Source organism: Telopea speciosissima, chromosome 5 (genome assembly GCF_018873765.1).
Source record: "Telopea speciosissima isolate NSW1024214 ecotype Mountain lineage chromosome 5, Tspe_v1, whole genome shotgun sequence".
NCBI classification, from domain to species: Eukaryota; Viridiplantae; Streptophyta; class Magnoliopsida; order Proteales; family Proteaceae; genus Telopea; species Telopea speciosissima.
In genome coordinates, this window is record NC_057920.1 from 18336933 (window position 1) to 18353003 (window position 16071).

The 16071-nt window shown below is 37.7% G+C and overlaps 1 protein-coding gene across 1 annotated transcript; it reads right to left on the bottom strand.

Annotated features, from left to right (window-relative positions):
• Positions 1-1420: 1420 nt before the first annotated feature.
• Positions 1421-15268, bottom strand: LOC122662036 (V-type proton ATPase subunit B 2). Its single transcript, XM_043857585.1, has 15 exons — positions 15226-15268; positions 14293-14357; positions 9563-9618; positions 9364-9462; positions 6582-6641; positions 5803-5914; positions 5489-5697; positions 4878-5006; positions 4590-4727; positions 3474-3624; positions 3298-3380; positions 2636-2683; positions 2450-2503; positions 2149-2232; positions 1421-1958 (listed from the first exon to the last, which is right to left on the bottom strand). Exons 2-15 carry the CDS (start codon positions 14348-14350, stop codon positions 1773-1775), a joined length of 1467 nt encoding a protein of 488 aa, XP_043713520.1. The 5' UTR covers positions 14351-14357; positions 15226-15268; the 3' UTR covers positions 1421-1772.
• Between the last annotated feature and the right edge of the window lie 803 nt (positions 15269-16071).

Genomic DNA, 16071 nt, shown 5'->3' on the forward strand with positions numbered 1-16071 from the left:
CCATTACGGGTAATGATCCTTCTACCTGCAAATATATTTGGAAACTTGTCTGATCTTCGAAAGTTCATCCAAAGTTAAATTAATTTTTTTTGGAAACTTTGCATGAAGCATTGCTCACTAAGATAAACTGTGTTGGTTACTTTCAATTGAAGATTCTTGTGTTTTTTTGTGGTACACATAAAGAAACCATTTGGCATGTCTTGTTTTTTTTTTTTCTTGATCTTCCTCGCATACTGGTTTGAGTGGTTGTTCAAGTTCCACCTTCGGTTACTGGTTGCAGCAACCTATGCTGCCTATCTACTACCTCTTGCCCTAATTCATGAAGAAACGAAGCTAAACTAAGGCCACCTCTCATCTATACCCGGTTGAAAATATCGATTTCTATGTCCTTAATGGTAAACTTGACAAATATTATATTGAACAATTGACATCATTTGCATTCATATGTAAAGAGAGTTCCAAATGCGAACAGTATGAGGGGAATCTCCTATGCCACATCAATCACAACATGCAAAATAGTTACATAACACCAGACATTTGTGTAGAGACCATGTGACCAAGTAGGGATCTCTTGCCCCCCAAAATAATTAGGGAGTAAAGAGAAAGTGAGTAGAAAACCTACATAGTAAAGATGTGAGAGAATGTGGGAAAGCATGCACATTGTCGAAGCACGAAATTCTTTGGGGGCACAGTTAAGAAAATACTAACCAGAGAATGTCAATATGATTAACCGTCTAGTACAGATGTATGAGAATCTGGAAAAGCATCCCCACACTATGGAATCACAAACTCTGTAGGGTACAGTGAAGAAAAAAAGAACCACTCATAAATCTGTCTTCCAAACCACTATACCATCTCATAAATGTCAGTATGCCGACCAAGGGCCAAAGGCTGGCATCCCAACTCAAAGAAGGGCGGCCAGGGTGGGGGGTGAGAGGGGGAGGGAAATAACAGGATGTCAAGCCATCTGACTGGTGGGGGGGGGGGGGGGGAGGAGCCTCAGCCATGTTTGAGATACAAAATCCGAGCCCCGAGTTTTTTTACTGCAAGAGTAAGATCCCACAACAAACGTTCAACTCCACAACCTGCACTGAGTTGTGTTCCTGCCATAGTTCCCACGAAATTTCATCGTAGAAATTGCGACCATAAGGATCCCCACCAAAAAAGAAACCATTCATATGAGACAATGCTTGAACAGACACACACACACACCCACTCAATTTTCTCCAAGATGCTTTTTCTTGTCCCATTATTCATTCAACCCCAACAACGCTCCAAACCAGATGTCAGGTTTAGGTTACAGAAATAGAAAAGGAACTTGAAACAAATTCAAACACATGCCAAGGCAAATCAAACAGTCTGTAACTTCCCTAGTTCAAGGCCAAATACATGCTAGAGATTAAGAGAGGGATGGAGGTGGAAATACAGTACGACTTCTACATCATAAAATCCAATTATACCTTATACCTGACATTAGCCACTTTTAAGCCGTACCCATGTCTACCTGGGTAACACAAAAATAAATTGAAATACATATAGATATTACAGAAGCTTTATGGTTCTCAATAAAAGAATATCGACGGCTAGAACACCTAGACAAACAGCTTTAATGAAGGGCCATGAAGATAACCACACATTTATTTTTGCCGCACCCATTGAGCTATTCAGCCTAAGCAGGGAAAATATTCAAGGCAAAAGAACAAACTGAGAAGCTTGTGTTAAGCAATGGATTGAGCTACAAGACCGGGGCTTATGACCTTTGTTTGCTGTCCTCAATTAGCTGCATCTCGACTGTAGAACTGGTCTAGGGTCTTTGCTGGTATACGGTGAAGAAGCTCACGGGGGAATATACGAAGTAGTGTCCATGCCAAATCAAGTGATTGGAAAATATTGCGGGTGTCATAGGCTCCTTGGCTTACAAATTTCCTCTCGAACTTGTCCAGAAATTCAAGATAAAGCTGTTTATGCAATAGTCATATAGTTAACGATGCTTACAAACTAAAGAGGGATGATTCAGAGACAGAAAAAGGCTTTCATCTAGGCACAATGTAATACATGCATGTATTGTATGCGTATGTATGCATGTATATATATATATATATATATATATATATATAGAGAGAGAGAGAGAGAGAGAGAGAGAGAGACCAGGTCCTCAGACGAAAGCGCTTCTTCTCCAACCACAGCTTTCATTGCCTGAACATCCTTCCCAATAGCATAATTTGCATATAGCTGAACATAATGTATCACCAGCATAAGTAATGAGGTTTTGACTCTCACATGTACCACTATCAATCATGGCCAAAATAAATACTGCAGTCAGTTTCGAGTTTCACTTAAAATTTGTATAAGACATGAGCCAAATGGGTCAAATTTATCAAATATATCAAATTGGGAGGTAAGTCATAAGAATGCAGGATTTGTACCGGTATTAATTACTCATGCATACCTGGTTGGACACATCTGCATGATCTCGGCGAGTCATCCCCTCACCAATGGCACTCTGCAGGATATATCAAGGCACATTCCAACAAAAAAATCACTTTATTTCACCCTTCTTTAAATGACTAGGCATCCCACTAGTCAACCGAGAGTGCAAAGTAAATCCAAGTTTCATCCAATACAAAACACTCACCTTCATTAATCGTGATAGAGAAGGAAGAACGTTGATTGGAGGGTATATCTGTTCAATAAAGAAAATAAAACAGTGTTCAGTTCTCAAATTAATTATTATCCTTTACAAAAAATACCTAAGAGGCAGAAAAAGCGTAAAACAGTAATAGATAGCACAGCAAGTGCCTGGGCCAATGCTGAATCAACCCAGCTCAACTCAAAGCCGCTACCAATATTGCATACTTTCTCTGTTCCATTTTCCTCTTCTTTTTTTAATTTTGTTTTGGGTTCATCACTATACCACTTTGCGTAGTCAACTAACCTGCACAATTAGATCTATTCCATCCACTTAAACATTGAGAATTTCCTCCTTTTATTTATTTTTTTCTTTCTTTATCTTTTTTACCCATGCTAAATCACATGGAACACGGACAAGTAGGGTGGGCAAGTTTGTAGAGTGTATTCAGTTAAAAATGTTTGGTCCAGGCAGCAGGAAATCAGCTGGTTTTGCAGTGGGCAAATGGCCGATGCAAATGAACCTGTAATCTGGTCAGTGCTTTCAGCCCCACCCTTGATTGCCAACATGCTTGACTGAAACATTCCTCCATCCTTGAGTAGTGGTTAGAATATTTTTCTCCAGTACTCTGGATGATACGAAATAAATTCTGAGTATATAACACCTACCTGTCGATTGTGGAGCTGTCTGTCAATGTATATCTGCCCCTCAGTAATGTACCCTGTAAGGTCCGGAGTGGGGTGTGTGATATCTGGCCAGCACAAAAACTTGGCAATGGTTAGTGACTGAGTACCCCATCACTCACTGAAGCAATTATAACAGTACCGATCTAATGTTAACATACCATCATTAGGCATAGTTAAAATAGGGATTTGAGTGATGGAGCCTTTCCTTCCTTCAATACGGCCAGCACGTTCGTAGATTGTGGCCAGATCAGTGTACATATATCCAGGATAACCACGTCTTCCTGGCACTTCCTCTCGTGCAGCAGACACCTGTAGCCAAAATCAATGACTTGCTTGTAAAGTAGTGGTGGAGGCATAAAAAAATTGCTAAGGACTTGCTTGGGAGTCCATGAAGACCTTGAAACTTGTTAAATATTAAAACATCTTTGCAATTTTGTGAATAGTTTGCAAACTTTCTACATCTCTATAGGCTTGGATCTCACAAGATAAAGATAATGAGACATTTTGATGTTATTGTTTCGTTGTTTGGTAAGTCTGCCATTAGAACACAACCACATAGCATTATGTGTGTGTGTAGTTAATGTGTGATATATAGCAAAATTAAATGAATGGTTTAAGCTCATACTACATACTTCCGCATTTTATATGAGAATACAAGACATTTTTGCATTATATATGAGCATATGAGACATTACAAAGTCTGAGGAAGGGAATCCACCAACTCACATGTAGCTCATCCAAGCCCACAATAAGTTTCACATCCAAATTCAAAATCATGAGTGCATGGGGGCCACTGAGAACCTCAAATCAAAACTAAAAGACAATGGATGAATAGTAAGTAAATTGGGTAAACTCATACTCCACTGATACTGTAACTCTCCTTTGCCTCCAACTTACAGGGGGCATAAAATGTGCAAATCTATACAGTAATATACTTATACGGGAAAAAAAAAGAAACATGTTAGGCATAGCAACTTAACAGGACTCCAGAAGGAATACCAAAACAGTTAACAAGTTTCTGGCTGGATCGCAATTCACAACAAGCGAATACAATAATACCAATCTACCATAACTCAGCAATCATCTTCTCATACTCAAACCAAAACACACGAACACACCGGTTGGGGGGGGGGGGGGGGAGGGGAAGAGGAAGTCAATAAGAAGAAGCTAGATGCGAGGGATTGTAGAAGTTACTGCTGCCAACTTCACCCAGATCAGATGAGACTCAGAGAAAATAGTAGGGAACTGATTAGAAAAAATAGAGGATTTATTACCTCACGAAGCGCATCCGCATACGAACTCATATCTGTCAGTATAACAAGAACATGCTTTCCACATTCATAAGCCAAATATTCTGCAGTGGTGAGAGCAATTCGAGGAGTAATAATGCGTTCAATGGTGGGGTCATTGGCCTGTGTAAAAGCATATCAGAAATACCATCAATGAAACCAGACTTGAATATCAAAATGTACCATAAAACTCTATTTAAACAGAATGACCATAAAAATTTTATAAAAAAAATTGTACAAAAACAAAGTTTCAGATAAATTTGATGGAGGTACCAGGTTTAGGAAAAGGGTCACTCTCTCCATGGATCCATTTTCCTCAAAATCACGTTTGAAAAACTGTGCTGTTTCCATGTTTACTCCCATAGCCGCAAATACAATAGCAAAATTGTCCTCTTCCCCACCCTGTTGCATGCAAAAGGTCAGATAGCAGAATAATATTACAGTGACTTTTAATGCTCTAAAAAAGAAATAATATAACAAATCGGACAATCAACAAAGATCCTTAACTCCAATATGGAAACAAGGAAAATATTGCTGAACATATACAAAGAAGTTATCTTTTCCAACCTCACAATTAGTCCCAAACCAATTAGCAGTCGTACAACTGATTTAAAATTCCAAATTGACCCGAGGACTTAACCCACGTATCAATATAAACCATCACACTTCAGAATATTAACGAAACTAGTTTAATTTGTGGTCCCCATCATCCAATGACAGACAAATTGGTTGACAAACATTTTAAATTACTCTTACGTTTTCTATGAAATGAGCTCCCATAAAAACCCTGGTAAAAATGAAATTGAATTGCCATATTCATTTAATGTCAAGGATATCAAAAAGCTAATTACACCTAATTTTGTAGTATTGGTAGGCCAATATACCTCAATGAGACTTTCGGACTTCTCCAACCTCTTTACAAGACCAGCCTGACGACAGATCTGAGCAGCTATTTCATTATGTGGAAGACCAGCAGCAGAGAAAAGAGGAATCTTTTGTCCTCGAGCAATAGAGTTCATGACATCAATTGTAGAAATCCCAGTCTGAATCATCTCTTCTGGATAGGTTCTTTCACTGGGATTGATAGAACTCCCTGAAAGAGACAAAACAAGTGTTTACAGAACAGAAATGACACTGTTACAAACCTAAAAGCTAATTAGTGATGATCACGAAATAACATCTCCCTGAATTGACTCACCAGAAATATCTAAATAAGCCTCGGGCAAGATAGGAGGGCCATTATCAATAGGTTTTCCCGATCCATTAAAAATCCGCCCAAGCATATCCATTGAGACAGGAGTTTTCAAAACCTGAAAAGATGAAAATGTGAGAATACAAGGAAAATAGAAAAACGACTGAAGTTCTTTTTTCTCTTTTCCTTAGGGAGTGGTGGGATTAATTACTTTGTCCTGGGGGTCCAAAATGCCTGAGGCTAACAGCTGAGTTTGATATTAAAAGTTGGAACATATATAAAAACCATTGACAGCTACTGGAGAAGTTTCCACTCCAATCTTCCATCAGAAAATGAGACATTAAAAAATAAATTAACCAGATGATCTAGCAAAGTAAGGGGCATTAAACCAAGGATTTGTTTTGGGTCTAGCATTCCTAAAGGATATTAACATTACTTGCAGTTGTGGTTATCCTTTATTCTCTAGGTAGTCATGGCAGGTGGTCATGGGCGGCTGTTTGCCAGGAGCACCTGGGTATGTCATATCATTCTTCTTCTATTAAGTTATTCATTTATTGGATGAAAATAAATATTGAACTCCTACCCAAGATACTGAGAACATATTGAAATTTCCATGTCAGTTCTGTATCAAATGTTAGCAGATTGCAATGTTGTCTCAACAGCAATCCAACTGCATTGATTTTTTATTGGCATGTTTGCTATAAATAATTTTAGGAGAGCAAGGAAAGGTTAGTCTACACAACCCTGATACACTAGAGTTCAATCAGAGGAAGATCAAAAGGTACCTCCCCTGTGAATTGCACCGTTGTGTATTTGTTGTCAATTCCAGAAGTTCCTTCAAAAACCTGCCAAAATAACAAAAGATGAACAAAGCATATAGTTGAAAAAATGCGTCCACTAGGAAAACCTAATGATATCAATGACAGTCTATTTGAGGGTAAATAAGGTTTTAGTTAAATGTAGTACATAGGATGGGCCAGGCCCATTTAGAACCCATATGGATTGGAATCTGGATTCAATTTCCATTAACATGCTCTAAGTAAACCTAGTTCCATATCCAAGACAAAATCCACATGGGTCTTAAATATTAATTGGATTTGGATAGAGGTTTGCATTATTCGACTCTAAAAGTTAGATCATCAGTGGTTGAAAAGTCCTAGTAAGCATAGGATAAGTCTATATCTATCAATCAATTGCAGAATCTGAACTTCAGGACAAACAATGGTTATTGCTCATATTAACAGTAGAAATTGATGCATAATACAAACCCAGATCCATAGGCTTGAGGCACAAAATTAGAGATCAGAGTTGGTAAACAAAGGAACTTTAAACACTGGACTGACCTGTATTCCAGCAACAAGGAAACAAGAAGAAGATAGGAGAAGAGGGAGATATGACCAGGGGAATCACCACCAACCCTACTACTGTTGAATCGCTACAACAGGCTTGCTGAATCACCACAGCAACAGTAGAATTGCATCACCACAAAACTCATGCAAGCAAAAGCTTATTGAATAGTAAACCATGGGACTGTTTACGCATAATCCTTTATTTATAAAATTTTTTTTTTATAAGAGATCAATCATACTCCAAACATGAAAGATGGAGTTGTAACTGATCTAAACAAGGAATTAATAAAACCCAATCAAAACAGAAAACTCCCCTAACCGTACGACAAGAGGAAGAGTTTTAATTGTCCTAAAACTCTATTAAACAAAGATAAGATAGTGTCCCATTGAAGTGGAACTCATAAAGGCAATCCCAACTAATACAAAGACTGAAATAACGAAGAATTAAATAATATACTTCCTAAAAGTGTCCCACAATGGAAGAACTATTCCTTGTTCAAGTTTGAACCAGAACCACAAGGCTGATTATGGCTGACTTAACTCAGTTTCAGTTACTGAGTTGACTCTTGCGTTTTAACTCAGCTAAGCTACTGAGTTGACTCTGGTTCTTCTTCCTTATTTGGCACTTCTTTAAGTACCTTTGATCTGCATCACGTACATATGCAGGTCTTAAGCATCAAAGGTCCAGATCCAAGTCCAAATAAGATATGAACAGCCCAACCCAGATACAACCTGAATGGTTAATGAATTTGATAATAAGATCCAAACCCAATAAAAAGGGACATAGGCCAGAGCAGATCCCAGATCTGAACCCCATATCATGTCATAGTCAAATGCTCCCACCCAAGAAACAGTGAAAGGCCTCTTATATGAGCGTAAATAAGGCGTGTATGCCTTCGGGGCCTTCAGGCCAACCTGAAGCTTAAGATTCACAATTGCACAATCTCAACAAAAGAAATGTTGGCAGCCATATTTTTTTCCCATTTTGGATATTGGAGGCAATATGCTCCATATTCACATCACAATATTAAGACTTAAAAGTATCATTTAGAAAAATTAAATCATTTGGGAAATCCTCATTGATTGTGTGTTTCCTTTTACAATAATTCATTTCATCTTTAATTTTTTTGTATTCACATGAATGTGGCATGTACTTTACATCTTTTATAAAAAAAGTTAAAAGGGTGCAACACAAGGACTTCCCAGGAGGTCGTTGCATTTACCTTACATGTTTATTCAGTCATAAAAAATCTCTGCTCAGGAGGCTTAACATCAAGTTTTAGGCATATGGAGCATCTCATGTAATGCCTAATGTTTTTGAAACATTTATCTGTGATAGTTCCTTTTTGAAAAGGATACTTTCATGTTCAAATTTTGCAAGGCATCATCAAGGATAATGCCAGGCACATTTCATATAATGCAATCCCACAACCAAAATACCTCCTCCATCTAATTACAGGGCAATATAAATATTTTAGTTTGTATCATTAACAACACATTAAATAGGTTTGCACATAAAAGAGAACATTAGACTATAAAGAAGAACGCACCAGTCAAAAAAATCAGAATTTGGCTCTTAGCATACATATATAGATATTATTTCAGTAAAAATAAGTGAAATATTAGTTCCCCAAACCCCCCCCCAAAAAAAAAAAAAAAAAAAGGAAAAAGCTTCCAATATAAGAATGAATGGGAGATGTTACTATGGGCCATACAATGAGGAAACAGAAAGAAAACCAAAGAGCCTCAAAGCAAGATCCGGAGTAATATTTAGACTAGTAACGGAAGTACTTGTCTCTTAGGCTGATGCTCTGCCCACTATAAAAAATCCATGAAAAAAGGATAAATGTAGATTGATTGATTGAAGGTACATATCAACATGTCAACTCTGAAAAGGTTACACTGGAGAAGGTCCCAGGCATGCCAATAACCAAAGAGAATTACAGCTTATGAGTGAATTTCATCTCAAAAGATGTAACAACTGACGAACCTATGAGATAGAGTTGTGTCATTGCTGGGCAATGTAGGATTCTAGGAAAATATTCAGATAAGAAATTACTAATAACATGCACAGGTGCAAAGAAGAACAAGCAAAAGTAATTCCCCTCTAGATTAGATGCATTTGCGAAAACCATGTTTGAAGGCCCTCTGCACACAAGAACCTATTGGAGATTCAAAAATATGAGTAAATATACGAGGCAGCAAACAGCATGACAACCTGAACAACAGCTTTCTCTCCATCTACTTCTAGAACTTGACCCCTCCTGGTTGTTCCATCTCCCAAACGAATATTGACAATCTCCTGGTATTTGGGACCCTGAAACAGTTGAAAAATTATTACTTCCAGAAAAATATTACTATGGCTGTGACAAGAAAACAACTTAAGAAACAAACTGAAGGTCAGGATAACAATTTACCTTAACTTTCTCTAAGATAACCAGTGGCCCTGCAACTCCAGAGACAGTCCTATACTCTGCAAGATTAGCATAAAGGAATCAGTTTCAGTTCAATATTTTATAGACCCTTGAGGCGTAAATTGTGAGTTCAGGTGGCAATAAGCAAAGAGATAATGGTTGATTATTCAGCTGAGAGATAATGGTAGATTATTGAAGTAGTTATGCACATGGTTGCTTAGGGATATTTATGTAATTTACTTTTAAAATTTTATCTTGTTGGAGTAGATAACATAGGGAAGTTGATTTCAGAGTCAGTTTTAGAGTTTGATAAGGAAACCTCTTTCTTTGTTTCTTGTCCTTGTATATGTAAACACTCACCGAGAGAGAAGATTGGAATTTTTTGAATACAAGTTTTTATTGATGCTAGTTGCTCCCGTTGGAGGCCATCCTGCTATTCTACCTGATACGTCTCTCTCTGGTAATTCTTCTCAATCCTTCGCCTCAGGTCAATTCTCATTAATTCTTCCATTGTTCTTATGTCCTTTATTATCTTCTTCCTTTCCCTTAAGCTTCTACTTGTTCCTGGTATTCTGGATCCTATTCTCCTTTACTCTGGTTTTGGCGGCAATTGTAGTCGTACGGTCGTACCTCGATATCTTTTGTTCCTAGCCCTCTCAACTTGAGTATTGGCATATTGAAGACACTCCCTAGCTCGGTCAATATGTTGCATGATTCGTAAGAACCTTAGCCCAGTTCAGACTTCAGACCTGCATTGGAATTGTCTGTCTGAAACAAACTCAGCAATTTAATACCAATTCCTCCCTTCCTATTTTGGGTGTCCAGTGGTTGGATACACGAGGCTTGAGTGACTTCTTAGTCTGAAACATAGTTATCAAGGTGTCGCCATGGCATCCAGGCTCCTTGGACGCCTTGGGCGCCTTGCCGCCATGGCGGTGTCATATTGATTTTTGACTCTCTAAAACGCCATGGTCGCCTTCCCGCCTTGATAACTATGGTCTGAAATCTCTGGTTAACCGATGTTCATATGGATGAGTTTTCCTCACTTAAAATCGCATCATTCTTACGCTGGATGTGCTTGGTCGAAGGTTGAAGACAGCCTTCCCTTCGTAATTACATTTAAAGCCCTCTTTTCCTTGATGGACTAAACTGCGCTTGTCTTTTAAAAATCGTTCCTACCTTATCCCTAGGACGCATTAAATTCCTTATTGATCTTTTTATTAATTACTATTTAGCCCCAGGTCCAATTTGCTTATAAAATAGGGTCCTCATATTATGCTGAAAAATTACGAAATTGCCCCAGGTCCTATTGCTTACAAAATAGGGTCCTCATATTATGTTGTGTATTACAAAATTGCCACTATCAATGTAATTTGAGATATTTATCACTTTTGTGGGTACCTATAATCAAGGTTTTGAAGCCTGGGTTGCATCAATTATTCAATTGGGGCCCAACAGAGTTCAACCAGGATTTTGATTAGCCAACCCTTACATCTGCATAAAAGGTTGATTGGATGTTTAATCAAGTTGGGTTATAACATGGACAACATGGACCAGAACAGAGCCAAGCCGGTTGCTGGGTGATGTAGATAAGTCACTTAGGGCTTATTTTAGTGGAAATAAGCTTTGGGTTGGGTTATATATGTATAGGGACTTTGATCCCATGGGTTTACTTTGTAATTGGCCAATTTAACGAGCCTAAAATATGGGTAGAAAGTAGGAAAACGGGATTTACTTCATTAGTTTAGTTAAAAGTCCTATTTTGAGTCTGTTTTCTTTATTATTTCACTTTCTTAGTCAATTTAGGTTACCTTATTAGTTAAGGATAGGGTTAGGCCTTTCCTTTTTAGTGTCTAAATCTATTTTTGAGTCTTCTATATAAGTTTGTAAGGGAAGCCAGCATTGTAGACGATTTGATTAATGAAATATTGGCTTTAGCCTTTGTGAAAATCCTGAGATAGGGTGGGTGAGATGCCCAGGCTGAGATAGCCAACCCCACCTTTCCCCATCCCCTTCCATCGGTCCTTGATTCCAAACCCTAGTTTTGTTAAATTGAGTTCAATAGTGCTACAAGCTTCTAGGAGTTTCTTTACATCTACAATATCATTCAACTGCACCTCCAATGGCTTCAACAGGTTACTAATTTTGCGATACATTTCTTATCCATCCATAGGTGCTATATTGGATTTGAATTAGATTTCAGATCAATCTATATTGATTGACTTGTGGGATTCTTTCTTTGGTTGTCTTTTGAGATCTCATCATTCTTCTCCAACCAATTTTGAGATCCCATTGCTCTCTTTCTTGTTCTTTGGAATTTTTTTTTATCATTTGAGTTCCCATTGTTCTCTTGGTTTCCTCATATAATTTCTTGTTTATTGGAGAAACTTCGATTTGATCCTGCCTGGGATTAGACCTATTCAGCCTCTAGTCTTCCATTATTTGGTATCAGAGCTATGGGTAAACCACCAAGTACTAACCCTACAGGTGACCAAATAACTCTTCAACAACTGGCTTATATGGTCAAAGGTTTAACTGATGAGATGAAGTTGATGAAGCAACAAATAAATACAATGTCTCAGCAGTGTAATGCAAAAAGATTCACTCCACCGTTAGATGATGGTCACTACGCAAAATTCTGCCCGCAAAGAGGGAAGACGTCTAGTGATCACAGCCATTGAATCTATTCCGGAGATGGTGTGTGGACTGTGAACCCCAGCTTGGAGGTGAATGGGCTGTTAATGCTGCCCTTAAAGGAGAAGGGTGTGAAGACACCCTTGATGATAACACTGACATCTATGAGATTAATGTTGAAGTTCCAACAAATTTTGTCATCATGGAAGAGCCAGTCCTTCATGTTTCGAAAGTCAAGGCGTTCATTGAAGAGTTTGAAACAGAGAAGGTTGCAGACACAACTGCAGAAGACCCCATGGACATGACTGTTGATTTCGAAGGTGAGCACATAGAGTTCGTCATGCCACCAAAGTTATTTGAAGAGAAAGCTCCATGCCTTGTAGATTAAATTCCTAACATCCATGAGCTGTCTGAGTACTATTATGGGTTGAAGATAGATGTTCATCACATAGTTGATTACTCCATTTTGCAAAATTTGAGGACGAATTTTTTCAAGTAGGGGAGAATTGATGTAGATAAGTTACTTGGGGCTTATTTAGTGGAAATAAGCTTTGGGTTGGGTCATATATGAATTAAGACTTTGATCCCATGGGTTCACTTTGTAATTGGCCAATTTAATGAGCCTAAAATATGGGTGGAAAGTAAAAAAAGGGGATTTACTTTATTAGTTTAGTTAGAGTCCTATTTGGAGTCTGTTTTCTTTATTATTTCACTTTCTTAGTCAATTTAGGTTACCTTATTAGTTAAGGATAGGGTTAAGCCTTTTCTTTTTAGTGTCCAAGTCTACTTTCGAGTCTACTATATAAGTTTGTAAGGGAGGCCAGCATTGTAGACGAATATGATTAATGAAATATTGGCTTATGCTTTTGTGAAAATCCTGAGATAGAATGTGTGAGATGCTCCGGCTGAGATAGCCAATCCCACCTTTCGCCATCCTCTTCCATCGGTTCTTGATTCCAAACCCTAGTACTATTAAATTGAGTTCAAGAGTGCTACAAGCTTCTGGGAGTTCCTTTACATCTACAATATCATTCAACTGCAGCTCCATTGGCCTCAACAGGTTATTAATTTTGTGATACATTTCTTATATATCCATAGGTGCTATATTGGATTTGAATCAGATTTCAGATCAATCTATATTGATTGACTTGTGGGATTCTTTCTTTTGGTTGTCTTTTGAGATCTCATCATTCTTCTCCAACCAATTTTGAGATCTCATTTTCTCTTTGGGATCCCATTGCTCTCTTTCTTGTTCTTTGGAATTTTTTTATCATTTGAGTTCCCATTGCTCTATTTGATCTTGCATGGGATTGGACCTATTCAGGTTCTAGTCTTACATTACTGGGTCATGCCATAACTAACAAAAGCTACAGTGTAGCTGAACCGTGCATCTACTTCATACTGCTAAAAGTGTGATAAAATTTAGTTATGGGTATTTTGAAGAAATATAATTACGACACTGAACAACAAGACAGAATTCTTTGATCAATTCACTTGCTTAAATCATTCGAATCTATTCAATGCTGCAACTGCAAGACATATTCAAATTTCACTATAGGGCGCGTAGAGAAAATATTGCACTGAGCCACTGATAAGTAAACACAGAGATACAATAGAAGTTCAGTGGACAAGTCTTCCACATAAAAAGCTTGACATGACCTTGATTGAAGCCACATAGAGGGATAATGTGGCCATTCAAGACCATGTGGATTGGCCCATGTCAAGCCAGGCAACTCAACTGTGTGGCCAACCATGTATTAGACATTTTGCCTAGTAACTTCAGCCATCAAAATATTGAATATTTTAGGTCAAAGAGAGCCAAACATATAGAAGGCAAAACAATCATAACGGCAAGCTGATTTAAGTTCTACCAAAGCTAAACAATGCAACGGGGAAAAAATAAATTGGCAAAAGTATATAAACTTCAAACTGTAGTGTATCAGATTTATACATATAAAGAAATGCATAATCAATGCAACCTACAAGAATCTCAAAATTTTTCTTTTTTTCTTTATTTTTGGGTAAGACAAGAATCTCATTTCATGTGTCACAAACCTTGTGAACCTGAAACAAAGAAGTTGAGATAACGAAAAACTTACCCATGCCAATCTCCAGCTGTCTCTCCTCCATGTCAGAATTCTTTTGTGACACACCCATCTTTAAGCTGGTAAAACATGGAATATTCACCCATTAGTACAAGAACGGGGACTGAACACACACACACACACACAGCCATAACATAGACAATGCATGACAACTTCAGCAAATTAATGGAATGCTATAATCCAAGGGGCAAAAAGGAGAGGATAAAACTACGGCACGGTTACTAATTCTGCGCAATTCTTCAATTTTAAGACAAATAAATTCTTCCTGAAAAGGTCAAGCTAAACCAACCGGTTTGGGCTAACATTTTGAAGATAATAAAAGCATAAGTGACAGAATATGAATTTCAGACCTTCATTTCTTGCTCAAAAAAGTTCGATTAACTCGATCAAAACTTAAAAGGCGAGAGTTTTACTTGTATCGCACGGTTAAGGGAAAACCAATCACCGAATACGGGTAACTTTAAATGAATTATTTAGACACAGAACAAAAAACCAAAAAAAAAAAACGATTATTCTGAACTAGCTTCCTCACCAAGATCACACATTGAAAATCGAAAAGAAAAAATGAAGCGAAACCAATACTTTTTACAGTGATGAATCGACTTCACGACCGAATTTTAACCCTAATCTTCTCAAAACTTCTGAATATCATTCTCCTCTATTAAGTATAAACAGCTTAGCGAGGATTGGTACTGAAAAGTAGTCGCAGAGACACGTGTAGGACAGGGGATACCAAATTCAACTACTTGTTAGAATGAAAAGAAGCTTCGAAATGATCCGGTCTTTATTCCCAACTATTCGGAAGTTCTGATTCAGATACAGAATCAATCGAATAGTACAAATGCGTCAGAAATGAATGATTCAGATAGGAACAGAAAGTTTTCAAGGTTAAGCGTAACCAGGAAAGAGATCCGAGAATGAACTTACCTTTGATCTCTGTGTTAGATCCAGAGAGAGAGAGAGAGAGAGGTGGAGAGACAAAGAGAGCTAGAAATTTGATAAAGACGAAAAAAATATAAACGGAAATTTTCTACCAGTCCTTGTTTAACATGTATTTACTCAAAATGCCTTGAAACTAAAAGCTTCTATTATGATTCCCCACAAACCAAATTTTCACCTCTCTTTCTTTCCTATTAACTCTAAATCTCTAAATTACCCTTGCTCCCCTCCCCTCCCCTCCTCTCCCACAGCCCCTCTGGTGGCACCCCAATCTAAGGGTGTCAGTTTTGGACCAGAATCAAGAACCGGATCAGAACTGGCCCTCTAAGAACTGGAATTGAAATCGAAACCGGCCCACCCAATAGCTTATTGATCCGATTCCGGATCTACCGATAAGTTATTGGTCCTGTTCCAAATCTACCAATTAGGAATTGTTGTAACCGGTAGAACCGGAACAAATTCACATCCTAACCCTATATATTATATAATTCTTAAGACTCAAGGTCACGAGATCTTTCAATTTTGGCTGATACCACTAGTCTCATGTACTATTTTACCAATGATTTGGTTGTAAATTTAAAGGTCCATTTGGGAATGCTAATTTAAAAACATACCTTAAAATAATCCTAACTAATGAGAGCGATGGTGTTTCTAATTCTTAATTAGTACAAAACATAAGTAATATAGACTAGTTCTATGATTTGAAGAAAAAAATGAAGCATATCTCGTGATTAGAATTAGTGTCTTATTATAATATGGACTTGGTTTTCATGCACAGTCATGTATAAGAGGAATCTTTTACACTGGTTTTTAGTAACCGTTAGATTCAAGGGT